This window comes from Schistocerca serialis, chromosome 6, assembly GCF_023864345.2.
Source record: "Schistocerca serialis cubense isolate TAMUIC-IGC-003099 chromosome 6, iqSchSeri2.2, whole genome shotgun sequence".
NCBI classification, from domain to species: Eukaryota; Metazoa; Arthropoda; class Insecta; order Orthoptera; family Acrididae; genus Schistocerca; species Schistocerca serialis.
In genome coordinates, this window is record NC_064643.1 from 162487886 (window position 1) to 162508581 (window position 20696).

Below are 20696 nucleotides of genomic sequence, written 5' to 3' on the forward strand. Positions count from 1 at the left end.
TTGAAATAATATTATCTGAATCCCAATATTTAACCGAAAATCAACGAGCAGACTTAGTTGACATTCTACTGCGATATGTTAAGGTTTTTGAACATAAACCAGGTGTCATTAAAGGATAATGTTGGCATCTGAATGTCATACCACACAAACCATTCTTCCCTTCCCCCCCACCCCCCACCCATTCCTTTGTCAAAACAAGCAGCCATTTTACTGGTGATCTAAAAAATGTTAAACTGGGAAACAGCTGAAACATCTTCAAGCCATTACTGCAATCATTTGTTGGCTGCGGCTAAAGCTGGGGGCAATATTAGATTAGTAATTGACACAGTTGCAATAAGAAATAGCAAATGTGGTATTTAAGCCCATATATGATCAGTGACGTACCGCACAAAAATGCCTATTTACTATCATTTAGGTACACAAAGAACAAACCAATAGTATGCACATAAGGACTTAATGAAACATTTTGATAACAAGCTTCAAAGGAAGTGAAAATTTGTTCTATACGTCTGTAAAAGCATTAGTAATAAAACACCATTGACTACTGTTATCTTGCACAGGTTGGCAGCTGTTCCAATGCCAAAAAGAGCAAGGCAAGCGTCACAGAAAATTTCAAACTTGGACTAAGAAATATAGGCTGATTAATAAAGTGGCACGTGTTTTATGTTCCAGGGGAGTGGTAGGTAGAACATCATCTCTAAAACAGCACTATAAAACAAATTACAAATGTCTTTGTCAAAAAGGTGAACCAGAACAAGAGGAATTCATTGTATGTGCTATTAAAGACAGGAATAGACAACTGACATTTAAAATTAAGTATGTTAACAAGGATTGTCATTCCAGTGCTGCAAGTTTCTTGGCTGCAAATATCACTGCTTGGCAAGGTAAACCATTTGGTGACAGGGAATTTTTGAAGGAAGTCTGGTTAGCATCTGACCCATCACTTTTTGAAGATTTATCTAGAAACACAATAAAAGACAGAATCCTAAAACTGATGGAAATATGAAAGAACAAGAACAAAAATTACGTCAAGTATTCTTCATATATTTTGTTATATTTTGCTGTGTCTTAATGGAAGTAGTGATGAAATTAAATCTGCCTGTTTAGCTGTGTTTGCTCAATATTGTGTTGTAAATGACATCCGATTGTGGCCAGCAACACCAGGACACACAGAATTACATTGCTGTTAAAAATTCACTTGCTGACAAAGAAATACGTTTTAGCTTGTTTTGATAATCGCTGATAGCATTCCCAAAACGGAGGGCACAAAAATCATTTTCTTCATTTATTTCAAGCAGATACTAAATTTCCAACTCATCAACAAAACTAAATCAGTTACACCTGAATTTGATATTTTTAATATAACACCCTAAATCTCACCCATATCTCAATTTAAGATGAACAGTATATTCTCCCCTCAATGCAATTCGTATCAAGTGACAATGCAGACATCTCCAAACATGAGCTCATAGTAACACAATAGGCTACTCTGTACTTAAACATAATTTCTGACTGTATGAGGATCAGCTCTGAATAAAAGTGCACTGGTAACTTTTCAAATATTTATTTATAAAGGATGACTAATTTACAGCCTTGAATATTCCAAAGCGGTACACACAATATTCTCACAAAATATGAATTTGTAACAGCACAATTACTTTGATACTACAGTGTGTGTGTGTGTGTGTGTGTGTGTGTGTGTGGTCAACTGACCTCATAAATATGAACAATTCTTTCATTTACAACTGCAATGATATAAAAGCAACAACATGTTTCAAAATAATTTTTATTTAAGTATTACATCTTGATGTAAAAATCAGTTCATATCTAACAGAAAATAAACTGTACACGAATTACAACAGGCATTAAAATATTAAAAATTTCACATACTGAAGACTAAAACAACAATCATAATAACGTCTGCTACCAAAAAGTATGCACTGCACACTAATAAGGTGGTTATAATATATAAAAGCTAATTAGGTCATTTACAGTTCCTGTAACACAATGACAAAGAACACATACGGTGCAAATAAACTGTTTATGTATCTCGCGCAGGTGTCTACCGCAAAATAAGAATGTGGAACTACAACAAGTAGGAAATGGGCTTTGAAGATTCATACAAATCAACTGATTAGCAAACAGAATGCAGATGCAGCCTGAGCATATTGTACACCAACGATTGAAGACTAAATCATAAACTTAACTTCCATTCAGCCCCATCATTCACAGCACAAACACAGCTTCATAAATAACATAAATTTACTAAATTAATTTGTCATCACTGCAAGGCAATTTGTAAAATAGCACCAGTTTAAATAAATAATAGGATTTGAAGTTCTGTAGCAAATATAAAATTAGGGACAACCTACAAATGCATATGTACATAAAGAAATATAATTTCTTAAGAAAAGAAGACACCTGCAGGGAATTATCCTAGGAATGATTAACAATTATGCTGTGTACATAAAGCACACATTAGTCTGTTAACATTGATCTTCTTTTTGTGGTTTTTCTTATAAAAATAATTGTCCAGACTGTCAATTCTTCCATAAGGAAGTCCCTAATCTTTCAGACAGATATATTTTACACATCTAAGCATAATATTACTAACAGGCAAGTTGATACACCTTTCATTGAACGAAAGGCTCGAGAAAAAAATTTCCCAAAGGGAAAAAGCTTATTATTCTGAACAAGTATAAAATAACTAGTCCAAAATGTTATAACATAAATAAGTGTTTCTTGTGTGTGATGTCAGTAAATAAGAATCTCTTTTTCCCTGTTTCTTTTCCTTATCCTCAGAAATGTAATTGTTAAACACAAAACAAAATGTGTTTCCTCCTCCTAAATTGTAGTTCTCTGAAAATTTATAGTTGAAGATATTCAACTCCCACATCATCAGATAAATTAACTTCAGTCCTTTAAGCATTTACACAAATCCACAAGACAAACGCCATTAGCACTGGCAAATTACATTTTATCAGATCAACTTCTGTTCATATCTTTCTCTTTTTTTGTATAACTAAATCACACACGCTGTTTCAAAATTATATGAGAGCACTGTGAATTATGTTGATGCCTGAAAATTATATTTCAATTTCACTGCCCCATTAAACAAAACAATGATTAACAGAGGGTGTAACACACTGAAATAACTATAACATGTTTCTTAGGTGGATAGCAGTACCACAATTCCAACTAAATTGATTCCACTCACTTTGCAAATACAAGTTTATGCCTTGACATGAGTGTTGCAGTATTTCTCAATTGCAGTTCATGCTGCTCGCATCAGGAAATGACACAATCCTCCTGATATAAAAGTTTCATTAGAAACTTTTTGCTATCCATGAATCCTTGGCTCAATAGAATACATTCATATTCTGACTTGCAACACACAAATATTACATTAAACATCCTGAACACCAAGGGTAAATTAACATTAAAACAATAACTATGGAATATCAGCTCAATTTTAAGACAACACCAAAATTATATACAGAATCGAGTTTCAGGGTACACTGAGTTACAGAAGCACAAAAATACTATGAAGAAGAATAACAATTTAGAGATTTCATTAGTCTCTCTCTCTCTCTCTCTCTCTCTCTCTCTCTCTCTCTCTCTCTCTCTCTCTCTCTCTCTCTCATAAACACTGTTAATATGTTACATAAACAGTAAAATTGATATATACAATAGAAACAATACAGTAATTACATACTGTATGTAGAATCAATCAGAGAAATAAACTTCATTAGCCATAAAACTGAGAATGATAACGAAGCTTCCTTGTATATCCGTAGGAGGTATCTTACAGCCATGTTCTTTAATACTGTGACAAGCACTGCGACTGTTCAAACTGAAAATAATAAAGAAATGTGAACATGAAATTAGTACTCTAAAAGACTTAATTATTTCTTTGAAGTGAATATAACACATTTATGTTTTTTACACATTGTAAAGACACTAAATTTTTTAAACATTGTGTGAAACTTGCTTGTACAAAAGAGACACAACCATAAGCTTACAAGAGCACAGAATTACCACAAAAGTTGCCACATTGAATATCAACAAAATACACTGATTGTTCAAATTGCATCCGAGTGATTTTGTATGAGAGTGTTTGAAAATTTCCAAAATTTAATGACTTTTTAGAAAACAGTTTTTCTTATTTTTGTACCTATACTTGTAACAAAACATATCATTCATATACAGCAAATTAAACTCACTGGACAATACATACTAATTTACTTAAATTTCTGACTGACTACTGGGATAATTGAAAGACAATGGGGGCGGACTGAGGTAGGATGAGGAAAATATTAGTTTCATGTGCCCATTTTTTCGTTTTTTAGGTGTAGCATACCAAATTTATTGTGAAAGCCTATCAGTAGGCTCATTTTCTGTGTAATTGTGAAGGAACAGGTATCTCGGTTGGACTAGCACTCATTATGAATGGGGTAGGGCAGATTCAAAAAAGTTTGGTCATATCTCTGTTTGTGAAGAAATTATCTACATACACAACAGGAGTGACACTGATGACATTGACAGGAGTGGAGATGGAATACACACAGGACAAGCACTTTTAACGTGCCACAGCGAGTAACCATTTATATGAGAAACAATAATTCCAGTTGTTAAAATATGGAATAATTGTCCTAGCATTTTGTGACAGCCATAACTCAATTGATTGAATCAATGTTCCATAAAGATTTAAAGAAAATTTCTAAATGTCATTGCAAAAATGACTGGATTATCATGTACAAATTAAAATATTACCCTGGATAACTAAGATAACTATATTAGTGTCAAGGAACTTCATAATCACCATACAAAAAACAATAACTGTCAATGAAAACTGCATATCTTGAGGTATCCTAACCAACACTTGGTTTAATATGAAAGAGCAGTTCTCAAGTCGTACAGTATACAGAAACTACTGCTATTTCTAGTCACATTTGCAAACAAAGACTGTGGAAGAAATGACCTGATATACTGACATCATCAGCAGGCACTGTATCATTTAATAACAAGTTAACACGCCAAATTCATGCACCCAGCTTAAAAAAAATACTGACTAGGATATGTTCGTTGTGACAAGAGTCATGTACTGCATGATACGACTGCAATAGCAACAAATATCAGAAGTACAAGCAATTAAAACATATTCACAAAAATGCTGAAATATTTTGTACTGTTTGGAAATTCAGTTTTACTGTTTATTCTTCCTAGCTGGTTCTGAAAACTCATTGTCAGTACTGACGTGAGATGAATATAAATTATCAGTTACCATTCACTGGCCAAAAGTAATAGTAACAGTGGTGATGTTGGTGGTTATTATTGAATAACCATGAATGTTAAGAAAAGAAAATGCACCTGTTTAAATTAGAAATACTGGCTTACAGCCATGGCTTCTGTTCCCTCCTACATCTAACCTTGTGCTTCACCACAATGTATACTGGTAGGTGACAGCCATCAACTGCTAAATTTATGAATCTACTTATCTGTTCTTGAAAGTTAAAGGTATGTTAATAAATTTCTGACCTCATGAGACACTCTTCACTGTAAAGATATTTCTACCACATATTATCAGGTGAATCAACAAGATCTTGGATTTTCATCCATCTCTGTAACTTGCTATTTTATCCACCTCTGTAACTCAGTGGTCAGTGTGTATGCCTGCTACGCAAAGGACCCGGATGCAATTCCTGGTACGATCAGATATTTTTCCTTGGTGGGTGGACTGGACTATGGTGCACTCAGTCTCAGGATGGAGCTACTTGAGTGAGAAGTAGTGACACCATTGGCAGTGGATGACACAGAGGTCTGCCAGTCATGATGCGTCCCTCAGGATCAGCACACGGAACTTTGTTCCCCTGATTTGTTTGCTTTTTGCCTTTTAAGCTGCAATGATGTATCTCTACTACAACAGGCAGACTATAATATATTTTCATTTTTGACACAAAACTGACATCAAGCTACTGAGTTCGAACAACTTTAACTTTTTTTTTTTTTTTTTTTTTTTTTACACCACTATCGCTAAATAACTTGACTAAGACCTATATTATAATCGGTGCTCTTGCACAAAAAATTCTACAACTTCAGGAAATTATATGTTTGTAGATACCGAGACACATGCTGACTATGTTCCATTATTCAGTCACAGACCTGCAACCCTATCATATAACCTTGAGATGGTAATGGGACCTACAATTTACACTGCATCACATTTAACATCTAAATCACGTTTCACAATTCAGAATACATATGAACAGGCAACACATCAGCTTTATGAGACTGATATTAAGCTGAAACTATAAGTAAACTACATTCTAAGTATGCTAACAAACTGTACATTATAAATGTGCAGCTCAACATCTGAGATCTTATAATTAATTTTTTTTTGCCTAATGCAGTACAACAAAAATGGAATAAGGAAATATATCATAATACAATACAATTCCCGTATCATTTCCCTGCCCTGAACAACTGGTTTCTCATTTTCCTAAGAATAAATAACATATAATATTTTTGAACAATAGATGTTAGTATTTACCTTGATCAAAGCAGCTAGGATTTATGTAACTTATCAAGTCACTCTCTGACATCTGTGTCAGTTCTTGAGGAACCATTCCCTCCTCACACTTTTTCTGCACTGTTGAACTGGTTGCCAACACCTTGGTTGGTGTTGATGCAGAAGAAATCTCTGCAACAGGTACAGGCAGCGATGGTGCTGCTGTCACTTTATGCTGTTGGTCTACGGTCTTTGCTGTTTCCACAGGATCTGCAATTTGTGTGAAATTACTGGGTGCAGACTCTTGGTCTTTTTTAGTCTCTGAGCAGTTGTTTTCACAGCAAACTTTGCGATCTGAAACTGGGTATTCTCCAACACTTGTTTGACCTCCAACAGTATCCAGTCTTTCTTTTACATCTGATGTTAGGCCAATAATACTGTTGACAGTTTTAGACGCAAGCATATTATCTTCAGGCAATGCTGAGTTTTGTGGAATTTCTGTACTTGAATGGGGCAAGTTGTTTAAGGACTCAATCTGTGGCACTCTCACTTGGCAGCTTTCTACAGAATTCATTCCAACAACCATACCAGACCCAGCACTGAAATTCACATTTTGAGAATCAGAAGCAGCTGCATACATAGAATTCAGCAGTGATGTATGTGACACCATGACAGATTCTGAAGTGTCACTAGTAGCAGTTCTTGCTTGTCCACAGGGGTTTGTTCCAACTTCATTATGATTTTGAATCTCTTGCGATTGTGTCTCATCATTGGGTAGAGTAGCTTCAGTCTCCAAACAATCAGAAGAAACATTAGGTGCTTTTGTAATAATGAGTGGAGATTTTTGGATTTGAGAACTACTGCTCACTAGTGTGGAAGCATTAGTAGAATTGAGCAGCGAGCATAACGAATGTGGGTGGACTGCTGCAGATGCCGCTGATGACAAACAAGAACTAGGTTCCAAAATCTCTGTTTTATTGTTTTTTGCACTTAATGTGAGTGTAGGTGCCACAACAGCACTTGTATTTTCAATATTCCTAGAATGGGAATTAATAATGTTCTTCACTGCAATGGCTGGAGAACAATCAGAAACTTGCATACGGATATCATTTTCTGCAGCTAGAGCAGATGCAACAGCTGAGTTTGAGAGGCAGGTTTGAGACTCTAAAGGAGAAGAGTTCAGATCCATATGTTTGACAGCTATGGGGGAAGAATTTTTTGGACTTGTGATCAAAACAGGGCTGTCAACTGATACAGTAACAGATGTGTCCAGAATCATACTTTTCACAGCAATTGGTGATATATGAGGATTTTTTAAAAGTACACTGTTTGAAGTAGATGGAGTGTCAATAGGTAGTCCAGAACTCGTAGTAGGCAATGATGTATTTATTAGCGTACACTGACCTGACACAATAGTTTCCTTCTGCCCTGCATCCTGCCTACGGAGATGCTCGTCAATAGCTGCTGATACAGCATTATTGAGGATAATAGTTTCTTGAGAAATTTGTGCTGATTGTTGCCCTGGCTGCACTGAATTCAAGTGAAAAGGATTCAGGTCACTTACAGAAGAAAGAGAAGGCTGTAACCTAATACTTTCTACAAGAACTGAAGATTGCTGAGCATCTCCTCTGCTATCTCGGTCACGAAGTCCAACTGAAACTTGAGAATTTAGAATTTCATTCACTCGAGCTACACTAGCACTTTGATTTGCCATATGGCTGTCAGCAGCTGAATTAACAATTGCATCCAACTTCTCTGTTGCAGAAACCATGTGACTATCCATAGCTGATGATACAAGAGCTTCCAATCCAGAACTGGAGATGAGACTTTGTTGCTCCTGGTTTAACAGTACTGGTGTGGAAGAAGGGGGTGATGTAGCTGGAATGTTCAGTCCTCCACTTCCAGATGGCCCGACTGGTGAACTATGACCACTGCCAGTTGTGTGAGATCCATTACTCAGAGGACGTGCTTCAAGATTGCTGCTCATGCTCTCCATCATTTGGTCATCTGACTTTGTGTCCATAGAAACAGTGTCTCTGGCAACTGATTCCTGTGTGTTTCTGAAAAGAAGAGGAGTGGGTGTTTGTATTACCACTCCCTGTTCAGGTAGAGTGCTCATCATTTGAGATATGTTCAACGGGTTCTCATTGGTCACTTGTGGCTCTCGGACTTCTGAAATCTGACTTCTGCATGTCAAAGCATTTTCTGTCACACTTGTTTGTTGGTTGCAGAGATTTGAGAGTGGTGGAGAGGAAAGATTACTTAGTGCCATTAGCTGATTCTGTGTAATTGTCTCCTGAAGTGTCTGGGAATGTGTAATTGCATTCTGCAGAGACTGTGATCCAGTAATGGCCTGTTGCACAGACTGAGACTGTGCTTCTTGTAAAGACTGTGAATTTGTAATAGCCTGCTGTAAAGACTGCTGTTGTGTGACAGTCTCCTGCAACGACTGTGGCTGTGTCATTGCATCCCTTAATGAATGAGGCTGACTGATCACCTCCTGTGCAGACTGAGATTGAGCTATTGCCTCCTGTAATGACTGGGACTGTGCCATTGCCTCCTGCAGTGAGTGAGATTGAGCCATTGCCCCCTGCAAAGCCTGTGGCTGTGAAAATGCCTCCTGCATGCCCTGGGACTGAGTGAACGCTTCTTGCAACGTCCGAGACTGACTAAACGCTTCCTGCAGTGTCTGAGGCTGTACAAGTGCCGTCTGCAGTCGCTGAGGTTGTGGAACAGACTCTTGCAATGTCTGCGACTGTCCAATAGCTTCCTGTCTGGGAGGAGACTTCTTAGGACTTTCTGCCTTGTCTGACCTCTCCTGTGAGTCATACAGAGAAGCCAGCTGGATGTCTCCGACAAACCCAATTTTTTGTGAGGGTTGTTGCTGAAGAACGTGCCTAGGAGTCAACAAAGTCTGCTGCTGGGATGTCTCAAATAGTACCGACTGAGAACTAAATGGCGCAATAGGTTTCTCAACAGGCAAACCCTGAGACGTAACTACAGCAGTAGTGCTTGAACCACTGGAACTACTGTTTTCAGCTATTTTATATGTAGATGCTTGTTGACTAGCATCCTTAGAATTATCTTCTAAGTGGGAGAGGAACTTTTCAACACTCTGCCCTGTTTGAGACGGCAAAGGTAAGTACGTATCTCCAGACACGAACCGACGAAATGTAGCCATGGAAGGGGACTGCGTGCTGGACAAATCAGCAGCAGTGGCCAGTTGGCCCACAGTGGTGACAGGCTTCATTCGGAGATCTATACCTTTCAGGTCTTCTGGAGACAGCTGATTAGATGAACTTTGGCTTGATTCATCTGCCAGTTCTGTCTTCAGTTCAGGTGCATGCATGTCAGGAATAATAAGCTGCACATCTGGTGTCCTCCGTGGCAATGGTAAAAGTGGAGGTAATGGCAACATTTTAACTCCTACAGTTGAACTTTGCTCATTCTGTTTTTTCTCCTCTTTTGCTACAGCACCAGCAGGTGTCTGCCACATCATTAGTGGGCGCACATCTTTCTCTGCAGCACCTGTCAATGAAAAAATAGCATGATATAGTCACAATAATGTAGTATGCACTGTGTTACTATTACTTACTTTACAAGAAAAACCTACTGGACAAAACATTAGTCACCTTATACTAACTGTGTGTAATGCTCTATGAGACACAGTAACAGATGTCATTTGCTGTAGCACAGACAGGGCAATGTTCTGACATAACAACAGGAATATTCAACTATTTGTGATGTGATTACTGATGCAAGTTGATAGTATTGCTTGGATGTCATTTCTCATTTTTGGAATGGTGTTACACGTTGTCAAGAGATGTTCTTGAGTGTTCAAATTCAATGCCAATTTGTTCATCAGAGAATTGGCAGCAGTGATAAAAGGCATGAAGAGAAACTGTAGCACATGAGCTTTCTTTTAATTTTACATTTTACACAGTCTACAGAAAGTCACTAAGCCAACTTCTAATAAGCTTGTAACGTCAATTGAAGATGTCATTTTTTCACATCTATGTTTCTCTCATTGAGCTTAAAACAACACTGACGGGGTGGAGCATATGAAGTGTGGCGAGTCTATACAGCGCAACTCATAAGAAAAGCATTGAACAATAACAGCAATGGTGACAAAGTTTGTCATTAAGCATATGTCCACATCTATGGTTTTACCACTTAGCTGCCGTGATATTTTATATTTTTCCTTGCTACTTTATTTCAGCTATAAACAGCACATAAAATAAAGATTTCTGTATCTCCTAATTTATTTTACTTCATCATGTCCACCAATTTTCACTTTTTTCTGGGTGAGCACAAAGGAAAGATCTCTCAAAAACATGTGTTTTGATTTATAATTTGTGGTCGCGGCGTTTTGGAAAATAGCTGGAGCACCTTGCACAAAAGAAAAATTTGGAGTAGGTATTAAAATCCAGGGAGAAGAAATAAAAACTTTGAGGTTCGCAGATGACATTGTAATTCTGTCAGAGACAGCAAAGGACTTGGAAGAGCAGTTGAATGGAATGGACAGTGTCTTGAAAGGAGGATATAAGATGAACATCAACAAAAGCAAAACAAGGATAATGGAATGTAGTCGAATTAAGTCGGGTGATGCTGAGGGAATTAGATTAGGAAATGAGACACTTAAGGTAGTAAAGGAGTTTTGCTATTTGGGGAGCAAAATAACTGATAATGGTCGAAGTAGAGAGGATATAAAATGTAGACTGGCAATGGCAAGGAAAGCGTTCCTGAAGAAGAGAAATTTGTTAACATTGAGTATAGATTTAAGTGTCAGGAAGTCGTTTCTGAAAGTATTTGTATGGAGTGCAGCCATGTATGGAAGTGAAACATGGGTAATAAATAGTTTGGACAAGAAGAGAATAGAAGCTTTCGAAATGTGGTGCTACAGAAGAATGCTGAAGATTAGATGGGTAGATCACGTAACTAATGAGGAGGTATTGAATAGGATTGGGGAGAAGAAAAGTTTGTGGCACAACTTGACTAGAAGAAGGGATCGGTTGGTAGGACATGTCCTGAGGCATCAAGGGATCACAAATTTAGCATTGGAGGGCAGCGTGGAGGGTAAAAATCGTAGAGGGAGACCAAGAGATGAATACACTAAGCAGATTCAGATGGATGTAGGTTGCAGTAGGTACTGGGAGATGAAGGAGCTTGCACAGGATAGATTAGCATGGAGAGCTGCATCAAACCAGTCTCAGGACTGAAGACCACAACAACAACAACCTTGTACCCAGTTACCAATTTCAATTTTTTGATGAGTTTTTACTTGCTGTTACATATCTGTGATTTATTAAGAACTGATGAAATTCATTACCACAAATTGTTGCGTAAACATTGGACTGTATGTTTTATTTCCTTCTCGTATACAGATTTCATCCAATGTACTGGAGAGGATTACAATTTTTAATAATACATGCCAACTGCTTATGTTTTGCTCATATTTTGGGGTTTTTAACATCTTTCTCAATTCTGCATTTTCCTGAATCTTGCGTTTCTTTAATTCTGGACTGCATGAAAACAGAAAATTGGGTCACTGTAACTGTCTTTGGGTACTTACTCAGAAATTTTCATGAGAGCATACCATTATGTACTTAGGAATCCATACTTAATGGTGAAAATCAAACAATGGAAAATTTAGAATGGAATGTTAACAATATTATGAAAAGGAAAGTTGCCACTCACCATGTAGCGGAGACGCTGAGTCGCAGATAGGCACAACAAAAAGACCGTCACAAATAAAGCTTTCGGCCAGTAAGGTCTTCGTCAACAATAGACGGCACACACACACACTTGCACAACTCGGTCTCAGGCAACTGGAATGACACTGTCAGTGTCCACACTACAAACATAGCTGGTGAAACAGCCTCCATTTTGGATGACAAAGATCCTGTGTGTGTGTGTGTGTGTGTGTGTGTGTGTGTGTGTGTGTGCGCGCGCGCGCGCGCGCGCTTGCGTGCGTGCGCCATGTAATGTTGATGAAGACTTTATTGGCGGAAAGCTTTATTTGTGACACACTTTTTGTTGTGCCTATCTGCCACTCATCATCTCCACTACATGGTGAGTAGCAACTTTCCTTTTCATAATATTGGTACTTAATGGTGAAGCAGTTTTTAGCTCAAAGTTGGACCACAAACTAGCGGCTGGAGAGTATTATGATAAACTTTCAGCCACAATTCCCACATGAATTACTTGCTGACTGGAGTATCTGCCAATGCTAATAAACCCACAGGACTATAGACAGCACACACCTACACACTACTGTCCTCTTCACGAGATGATCTTTGGTGCACCCCAAGGCAATAACACCTCTTTTCTTTCACATAAATATTGCCTGTTGTTTTCCACCTAATGAATAAGATGAGCACTGTACTGTATCAACTTCACAGACACACAGAATGAATTCCAAGATAATCCTCCTCCTACACCATCTACTGACATCTTAAAACTTTTATCACACCAGATGACTAATTTTGGTCCAGTCAGCTTATATTCAAACATGTGGTATCATATTATTAAACAATATTTACAAGTCACTCCAACACACTGAGAAAAATTTAAAAATAAATAAATACCCCTGTTTTACAAAATACATGTCTTCAAATATAACAATATTACATCATCTTTAATATTAATCTTGGAAAAGAAGATTCTGACAAGAGCTCAACATTAAAGGTCAGAATAGTCTATCCTAGAAAGAAAAATGTATTTTAGAAGATCAACTTTTGCTAGTAAACCTACAAAATACTTCTGCTCATCTGCAGCACCCAACTGACCCAAGAGCACTATCTTTACTATCTTTCAGAATTGGGCAATCATCCATCTGCACAGACATAAAAACTTACACACCAAAGTAATTCACACAGAAAGCAGGCCAAAGTGAAACTCTCATTTCTATATCACTCTGCCCTAATATGTGCTTTGACACTGAGTTCTGGGCATTGTTAAGTCTAATAGCCAAATAGTGAGAGGTGTTTCCTCTTACTCCTTCCTTTATTTAGTCAATGATGGAACTCCTGATTTTGAAAGTTAGCATTTGTACACATACAGTTTTTTTTGTTTTATTTTTTGTTTTAGTTTTTTTATTTTAATTCAGTTGTAGTTTCCAGAGATATGATTTTCATTACAAGTGATAATGTTAAATAATAATGATCTTCAAGACTTCCACAAAGCACTGGAGTACTGTCCACACTACAAACATAGATGGTGAATTTGCCTCCATTTTGGATAAAAAAGATCCATCAAACACAATTTTAAATTATGAAGTGTACAGCCAGAATCTCACTCTGTTGTTAGAGAAACTAACAGCAGCTTCAGAAACACAATACAGTAAGGAATCAACAAAATGGAGACTTCCTGGAATGTTGGTTCTCCAACAGTAAATGCAAATATCATTGAAACAGATGGCTATGTTTTAATACTTTTAGGTTCTCTTAACAAATCATATTTTTTCTCCACGTGACAGTAAAAGTTTTGCTGCAGTGGCCAACTTAATACTGCAACAGGTCAATATAGAAAATAGGTACTTTGAATTCCCTGTCAAGAATGAAAGCGCTGCAAAACTTAAACAGAAATTATTTTTGAACAACTCTGCAAAACATATAGAAAATAATGTGCCAAAAGAAGATTTTATAGAGGGTGTACAAATCTTATGATACACACTACTTGAGGCCCCCAATGCTTTTCATATAAGTGACAGTAGCTGCCGCTACTACTAAAGCTTTTAATCCTTGACCAAGACTTTTAAGCCTTTAAGCCTCGGTATACTCAAGGCAAAATTTGTTTCTCTATGAAGGATGCACTAGTTTAATGAGCACAAAAAGAATCTGTTTATATTCATTGGCAGACTCGGTCAAAGAACTGTAACACTGAATGGGCACTACATTAAGACTTGGAAGATACTTAAGCACACTGTGTAGAACAAAATCCCTGTGGAGAAAACAGTGTCCATACTGCTGTGAGGGGTGAGGGGGAAGTCTTGTCCATGTCCGTGTGTGTGTGTGTGTGTGTGTGTGTGTGTGTGTGTGTGTGTGCTGTCTATTTTTGGAAAGGCCTTGTTGGTCAGAAGCTCACTTTCCAACAGTCTTTTCATTATGCTTTTCATAATATTGTAGGAAATAATATACATTCAATTATATGGTTAGGTGAAACCTCGGTCAACAATGGAAAGCAGTTGATGAATGCTGGGTACTTCGAATAGCAGCAGTCATCGGCCAATGGAAAGAGGAGCCAGATTAACTGTGGCCCACGCAGGTACTTCAAATGGTTTTGTGTCTGAAGGACTTTTAGTTTTCTGATTGCAAAAAACCAGTGACTACCATGAGGTTATGGACCACCCACAATTTCTGCAGTGGTTTAAAAATGTATTATTCCACTTCAGTACTCCAATAGTGTTTCTAATGGATAATGCACTTTACCATTCTGTGGTGTTAGACAGAACTCCGACAACCAATGATCACAAAGAAACTATGGTGCAGTGAATGCAGGTGAGAGACATTGCTGTGGACATGCGGATGAAAAGCTCCTGGTATGTTCACTTGTAAAACAAAATAGGCCTGTGACATACACATATGTTGGAGATGAAGTTGCAAGGGAACAGGGACATAAGATAATTACGTTACTGCCATTATCACTGCCATTTTAATCCAACTGAATTGGTTTGGAGTGACATCAAGGTTTACATTCAAAATAATAACTACTCTTTTACAATAACGGAAGTGGAAAGGTTGCTACTTGAAGGTCTCACTACTGTAAACGCCACCTCATGGAGGAAAAAAGTAGACCATGCTAGTGAGCTTTTAGAGATGAACAGTTATTGATTTCCCTTGATGGTGATGTTGATGGCCTTGGTGGCAATTCGAATGATAGTGAAGGAGAACTGGATGGAATTGCGCCATTGACATCATGAATTGTTAAGTATAAATTTATCCAGAATTAATTCTCTCTTTCTCTGCAACCAACTTGCCTTTGCATCTTTTCTTTAATTCATTTTATGAGTGTGGATAGCATGTTCTTTCTTACACTTAAGATTGGATTATTATACAAAATTTTATATGTAATTATTGGGTAACAATTCAGAATGACTTCTCCTAGACAATGAATGTCATTAACTTCAGTTATCGTTTATTTCCCAATTTCAGATACTACCAAACATTCTCTCTTCATAGTTGTTCTCTCCACAGTTAGAAAAATGTCCTTTACTGTACTTGTGTATACATTACTGTGCAATGGCTTATATATACGGTGACTGTAGCCTACATTTATGAAACATACTTTGGAGCTGTGGCAGCTAGGGCAACCTCCCAATCGCAGTAGAGCCAACTATACACAAGCTGTCAAGTGACATGTTTCAGCAGCCTGGTTGTTGTAAAGTGTTATGGACTTCTGGTTGAGTCAGTACAGGGTTATCAACACAAAATCAGACAGGAGTCATGCAGCACCAGGCCTAATAATGAATACGACCAAAACAGTGGAAACACCAGGTAGGAATACTGACAATGTAGGAAAAGATAGATTGCTACTTACCATAAAGGTAAGTTTCCAAAAGGCACAACTGTGTCTTAACTGTGCCCATCTGCAGCTTAATGTGTCATCTTTATGATAAGTAGCAATTCATCTTTTCCTACATTGATAATGAACAAAACTAATTATTTTAATAAAAATTAATTTTTAATATATCACATTTTTCAATTTCTTGCAGCCCCATACAAATTCCTAACACCATAACAGCTGAGCCTGAAATTCTGTGATTGTGAATTTTTAATAGCTATGAAAATACTTATAAAATTTAAAATGAAAAACATGGGGTGGATGAAATAGATAATAGTAAAGAGGTGAACCATTCAAGCATCATTATTATGAATTGAATATGACTGCAAAGTTGCCCTCGCTGCCACCGCACGTGCCCACAGCTGATAGCTCCAAAGTATATTTTGTAAATGTAGGCTACAGTAATCGTGTGTATAATTTGTCGCATAGTAATGTATACATAAGTACAACAAAGGACATTCTTCTAACAGCGGAGAGAAATCTCTCAAGTATTTACATAGCTATTAAAAATTCACAACCACAAATTTTCTGGGTTATCTGTAAGAGATTATATACATTTTAGTCATATTTAATAATGTGGTAGATTAAAATATCATTTTTATTTAAATAATTATTTTCTGCTTTTTAGTCTTGAGCACGTGAAATTTTTCACCAGATTTCAAATATTTTGATGAGATTACAATTGAGACAAGGTAAATTTCAGATTTATTTCAGTTTCTCTTCACTTGACCCAACCAATATACTGCTTCCTTCTATCTCATGACAAGGCTGTGAAGGAAAAAATTAGAGATATCTGAACTCAAAAGAAAGCTCATCAGCAATTGTTCTTCCCGTGAACCATTAACGACTGGAACAAGAAAATGGGTGAAATGGCAGTGCCACAAACTACTCTCCCACCACACGAGACAAGACAGTGAGTTAATATTGCACTGTCATCCAGTTCTGAGCAATGTTTAAAACTTCAAGTTTCTAGCTCATCAGGAAGTCAGTTTCAAATAAATAGCAAAATTCGTATTGAAAAGCTAGACAGACAAGATAGTGACCTAATTCAAACATGTTAAAATAGGAATGTGGGTATACTACTATGAACAATATAGAGGATCTCTTCCCTATGGATCAATTGAAATGAAAATTAGATCTAATCTAGAGAATTAATTATTGTCGGCAAGGTAGAGATGAAAGCTAACACCTACCACAGTAGTACAAATTTACATGCAAACTGGTTGCACAGATGAAGAAGACTGAAAGAGAGTATGATGAGATAAAGAAAATTATTCACATACTTAAAGGAAATATATATTTATTTATGATCGCTGACTGGAATCTGTTAGTAGGAAAAGAAAGAGAAGGAAAAATTGTGGAACACTGACTGGGTGAAAGGAAGGAAAGGGGAAGCTGCCTGGTACAATTTTGGGTAGAGCATTATTTAAGCACTGCTAACACTTGCTTTAAGAATTGTGTAAAAAGGTTGTATGAATGGAACGGACCTGGAGACATTGGAAGCTTCTGGGTTGAAAATAGAATGGAGGGACAGAGATTTTGAAAGTAGGTTTTGAACTGTAAGATGTTTCCAGGGGCAGATGTGGACTCCAATCACAATTTATTAGTTATGAACAACAGGTTAAAAACGAATAATTGCACAAATGTGGGAATTTAAGAAGATGGGACCCGCAAAATTGGAGGAACTAGAGGTTGTTGAGAGTTTCAGGGGGTGCCTTAGGCAAGCCTGAACAAATAGAGGAAAGGAACACAACAGGAGATGAATGGGTAGCTTTGAGAGATGAGATAGTGAAGGTAGCAAAGGATCAAATAGATACACAGACAAGGCCTATGAGAAATCCTTAGAAAATACAGTGAGACACTAAATTTAATTGATGGAAGAAGCAAATATAGAAATGCAGCAAATGAAGCAAGCGAAAGGGAATACGGATGTTTATGAAAGGAGACAGACAGAGTGTGCAAAACAGCTAAGTAGAAATGGCTAGAGGCCAAATGAAACACATTAGACACATGCATAACCAGGGGAAAAATGGATGCCTCCTATAGGAAAATTAAAGAGACCTTTGGATGAAAGAGAAGCAACTACATGAATATCAAGAACTCAGACAGCAAGCCAGTACTAAGCAACACAGAGAAAGCTGAAAGGAGGAGGATGAAAGGGATATACTGGGGGTCTATAAAGGACAAATAAAATGGATAATACTGTAGAAAGAGAGCAGGAAGTAAGTCAAGATGAGATAAGAGACATGATACTGCGAGAAGAATTTGACAGAGCACTGAAAGATCTAAGTGGAAACAGGACCCCTCGAGTAGATGACATTCCCTAAGAATTATTGAGGTCCCTGGGAGAGCCAGCCGTGAAACAATTATTTCACCTAATGCGCAAGATATATGAGTCAGACAAAATACCCTCGGGCTTTAGGAAGAATGTAATAATTCCAATTCCAAAGAAGGCAGGTACTGAGTGTATAAATACTACCAAACCAACAGTTTAATAAGACATGATAGCAAAATACTGATCTGATATACTTGTAGAAGAACATAAAGATTAGCAGATGCTGACCACCGGGAAGATCAGTTTTGAGTTCCGGAGAAATGTAGGAACATGCAAATCAATACTTACGCTAAGACTTCTCTTATAAGACAATTTGATGCAAAAGGGGAGGGGGAGGGGGGGGGGGGGGGCAATGAAGGTCAATGGCAGAAAGCTTTAACTGTGAGAGTCTTTTTGTTGTGCCTATCTCAGCTATATGGTGAGCAGCAACTTTCCTTCTCATAGAACGCAGGTTAAATAGATATAGGTTTCAGGTTTCAGTAGTTATTCGGAGATTAAGAGGCTTGCACAGGAGAGATTAGCATGGAGAGCTGCATCAAACCAATCTTTGGACTGAAGAGTATCACAATAACAGCAGCAGCAGCAGCAGCAAGATACTTAAACTTGGGAGGTTTCAGCTGACTGGTCCAACAAATCCACAAATTCTCTTCAAACTGCAAGGGAATGGTCCCTGTGTGGGGAGCAGACCATTACCATGCCAACATAAATCATGTTAACCTTCCAAAACGTTTCACATAACCTGGATGACTTAAGATCCAAACTGTTGCCACAGTATTGAAGCATTTTGACATACAATTACATTAATTTTAATGTTAACCAAAACGAAACGTCATCAAACAAGGAAAACAGCTCACGGGTTCTGTGAATTCACAATTGCAAGAACTAACAGGACTACATACAATTTGCAAAGCATCCACTAGACCCATGTGCTTTCATTCACACGCTGCATCGAATTGCAACTTGTCACACCTTACTATACCAATTCTTTCACTGTTTGCAGACCTATGACAATGTTGACTGTATAACTTTGAGTAGAAACATGCATTTATTTTCACAATCGATAGGTATTTGGCAGCAATTTAACAACAAAAACCACGTCCTGTTGCCTCAGGAAGGAACGAAGACTAAAGTTTAACATCCCATTGACAACAAGATCATTCCACGCAGCAGAGCACAAGGCTTAGAGTAGGGAAGGACGGAAAAGGAAATTGGCCCATTCAAAGGACCCATACCGGGCAAGGCTTCAAATTGTCATTCCCACGAATGAGAGTCCGGCGTGCTGACCACTGTGCCACTTCATTCAGTCTTCTTACCTCCCACTGGCTCATTCTGTCACTGGCCTTCTCACTACAGATGCAATGCAAGTCCTACAGCTCAAAAGTCCCAATCAGTTCATTTCTTAGGTCACATAGAAAGGTTATTGGCCTTATCGGTTCAGTCACATTTTCAATTTACAAACACGTCCCTAAAAGTCACGAGGCCCAACGCATCGTATCACTTCGGGAATGCACCAATTTTTGAAGGTGTATAGTCGTGCCTAATTTGAACTCATTCACTTCCTCGCTACCTCTCACATTTACAGAACAGCCACATCGTGCCGGCACATGTGTACCGGTGAGTGCTCTCGGTGGGTCGTCTCTCGACTTTTAGCCACAGAGTTTTAATATCGTACTCAGAAGATGTACAACTGATGTAGCTTTCACATTATGGTACTAATAGTGGGTCACAAACACCATAAACCTGTGCATAAGAACAAACAAATCGAAAAATGGATTATAAGCACACAGCCACTTCGCTTCAAGTCTATATACATTAGGAGCCAGGTGAGTCGTTACTCAATGCGCAAAAAACTATAATGTGGGTTTCTAACTTTAGTCCAGTGACTCTATATTGGTTTATAAATGGTTCCCACACCAGTCCATCTTTGACGCATTCTCTGTTAATCCGTACAAAGTTGATTATAATTGTGTCGTTTATATTATCTCTTACTGATATGCCTGGAATTTCACAGTAAGTAACCTTTAAATCAATTGTCTTAGCATTCAAAGGAAGAAGTAGACATGAATTTACAATCTCAAATAATACAGACTACTTTATTTACCCGAATGCAAGTCAATCTTTTTTTTCCAGTTTTCATGGTCCGACAATGCACCTGTCACTTAGATTCGGGGGCAAAGCATAAGTAATTTCCGGAAAATTCCACTAGAAGCTGCCATAAGTATGTATTTTGCCATGGCAGCCTCTGTGTTAAGTATTTTGAGAGTTGAATGTTAATAATTTTTCATCATGGAG

At 37.6% G+C, this 20696-nt stretch overlaps 1 protein-coding gene across 4 annotated transcripts in view; it reads right to left on the bottom strand.

Moving 5' to 3' along the window:
• Nucleotides 1–1548: 1548 nt before the first annotated feature.
• LOC126484348 (nuclear factor of activated T-cells 5-like) overlaps nucleotides 1549–20696 on the bottom strand; it is a 405657-nt gene continuing 386509 nt past the window's right edge. For all 4 annotated transcript variants that reach the window (XM_050107806.1, XM_050107805.1, XM_050107808.1 and 1 more), the window contains exons 12-13: nucleotides 6551–10036; nucleotides 1549–3853 (exon numbers count right to left, since the gene is read on the bottom strand). In XM_050107806.1, the coding sequence (XP_049963763.1) occupies nucleotides 3849–3853; nucleotides 6551–10036 (3491 nt within the window). In that variant the 3' untranslated portion in view covers nucleotides 1549–3848. The remainder of the gene's footprint in view (nucleotides 3854–6550; nucleotides 10037–20696) is intronic.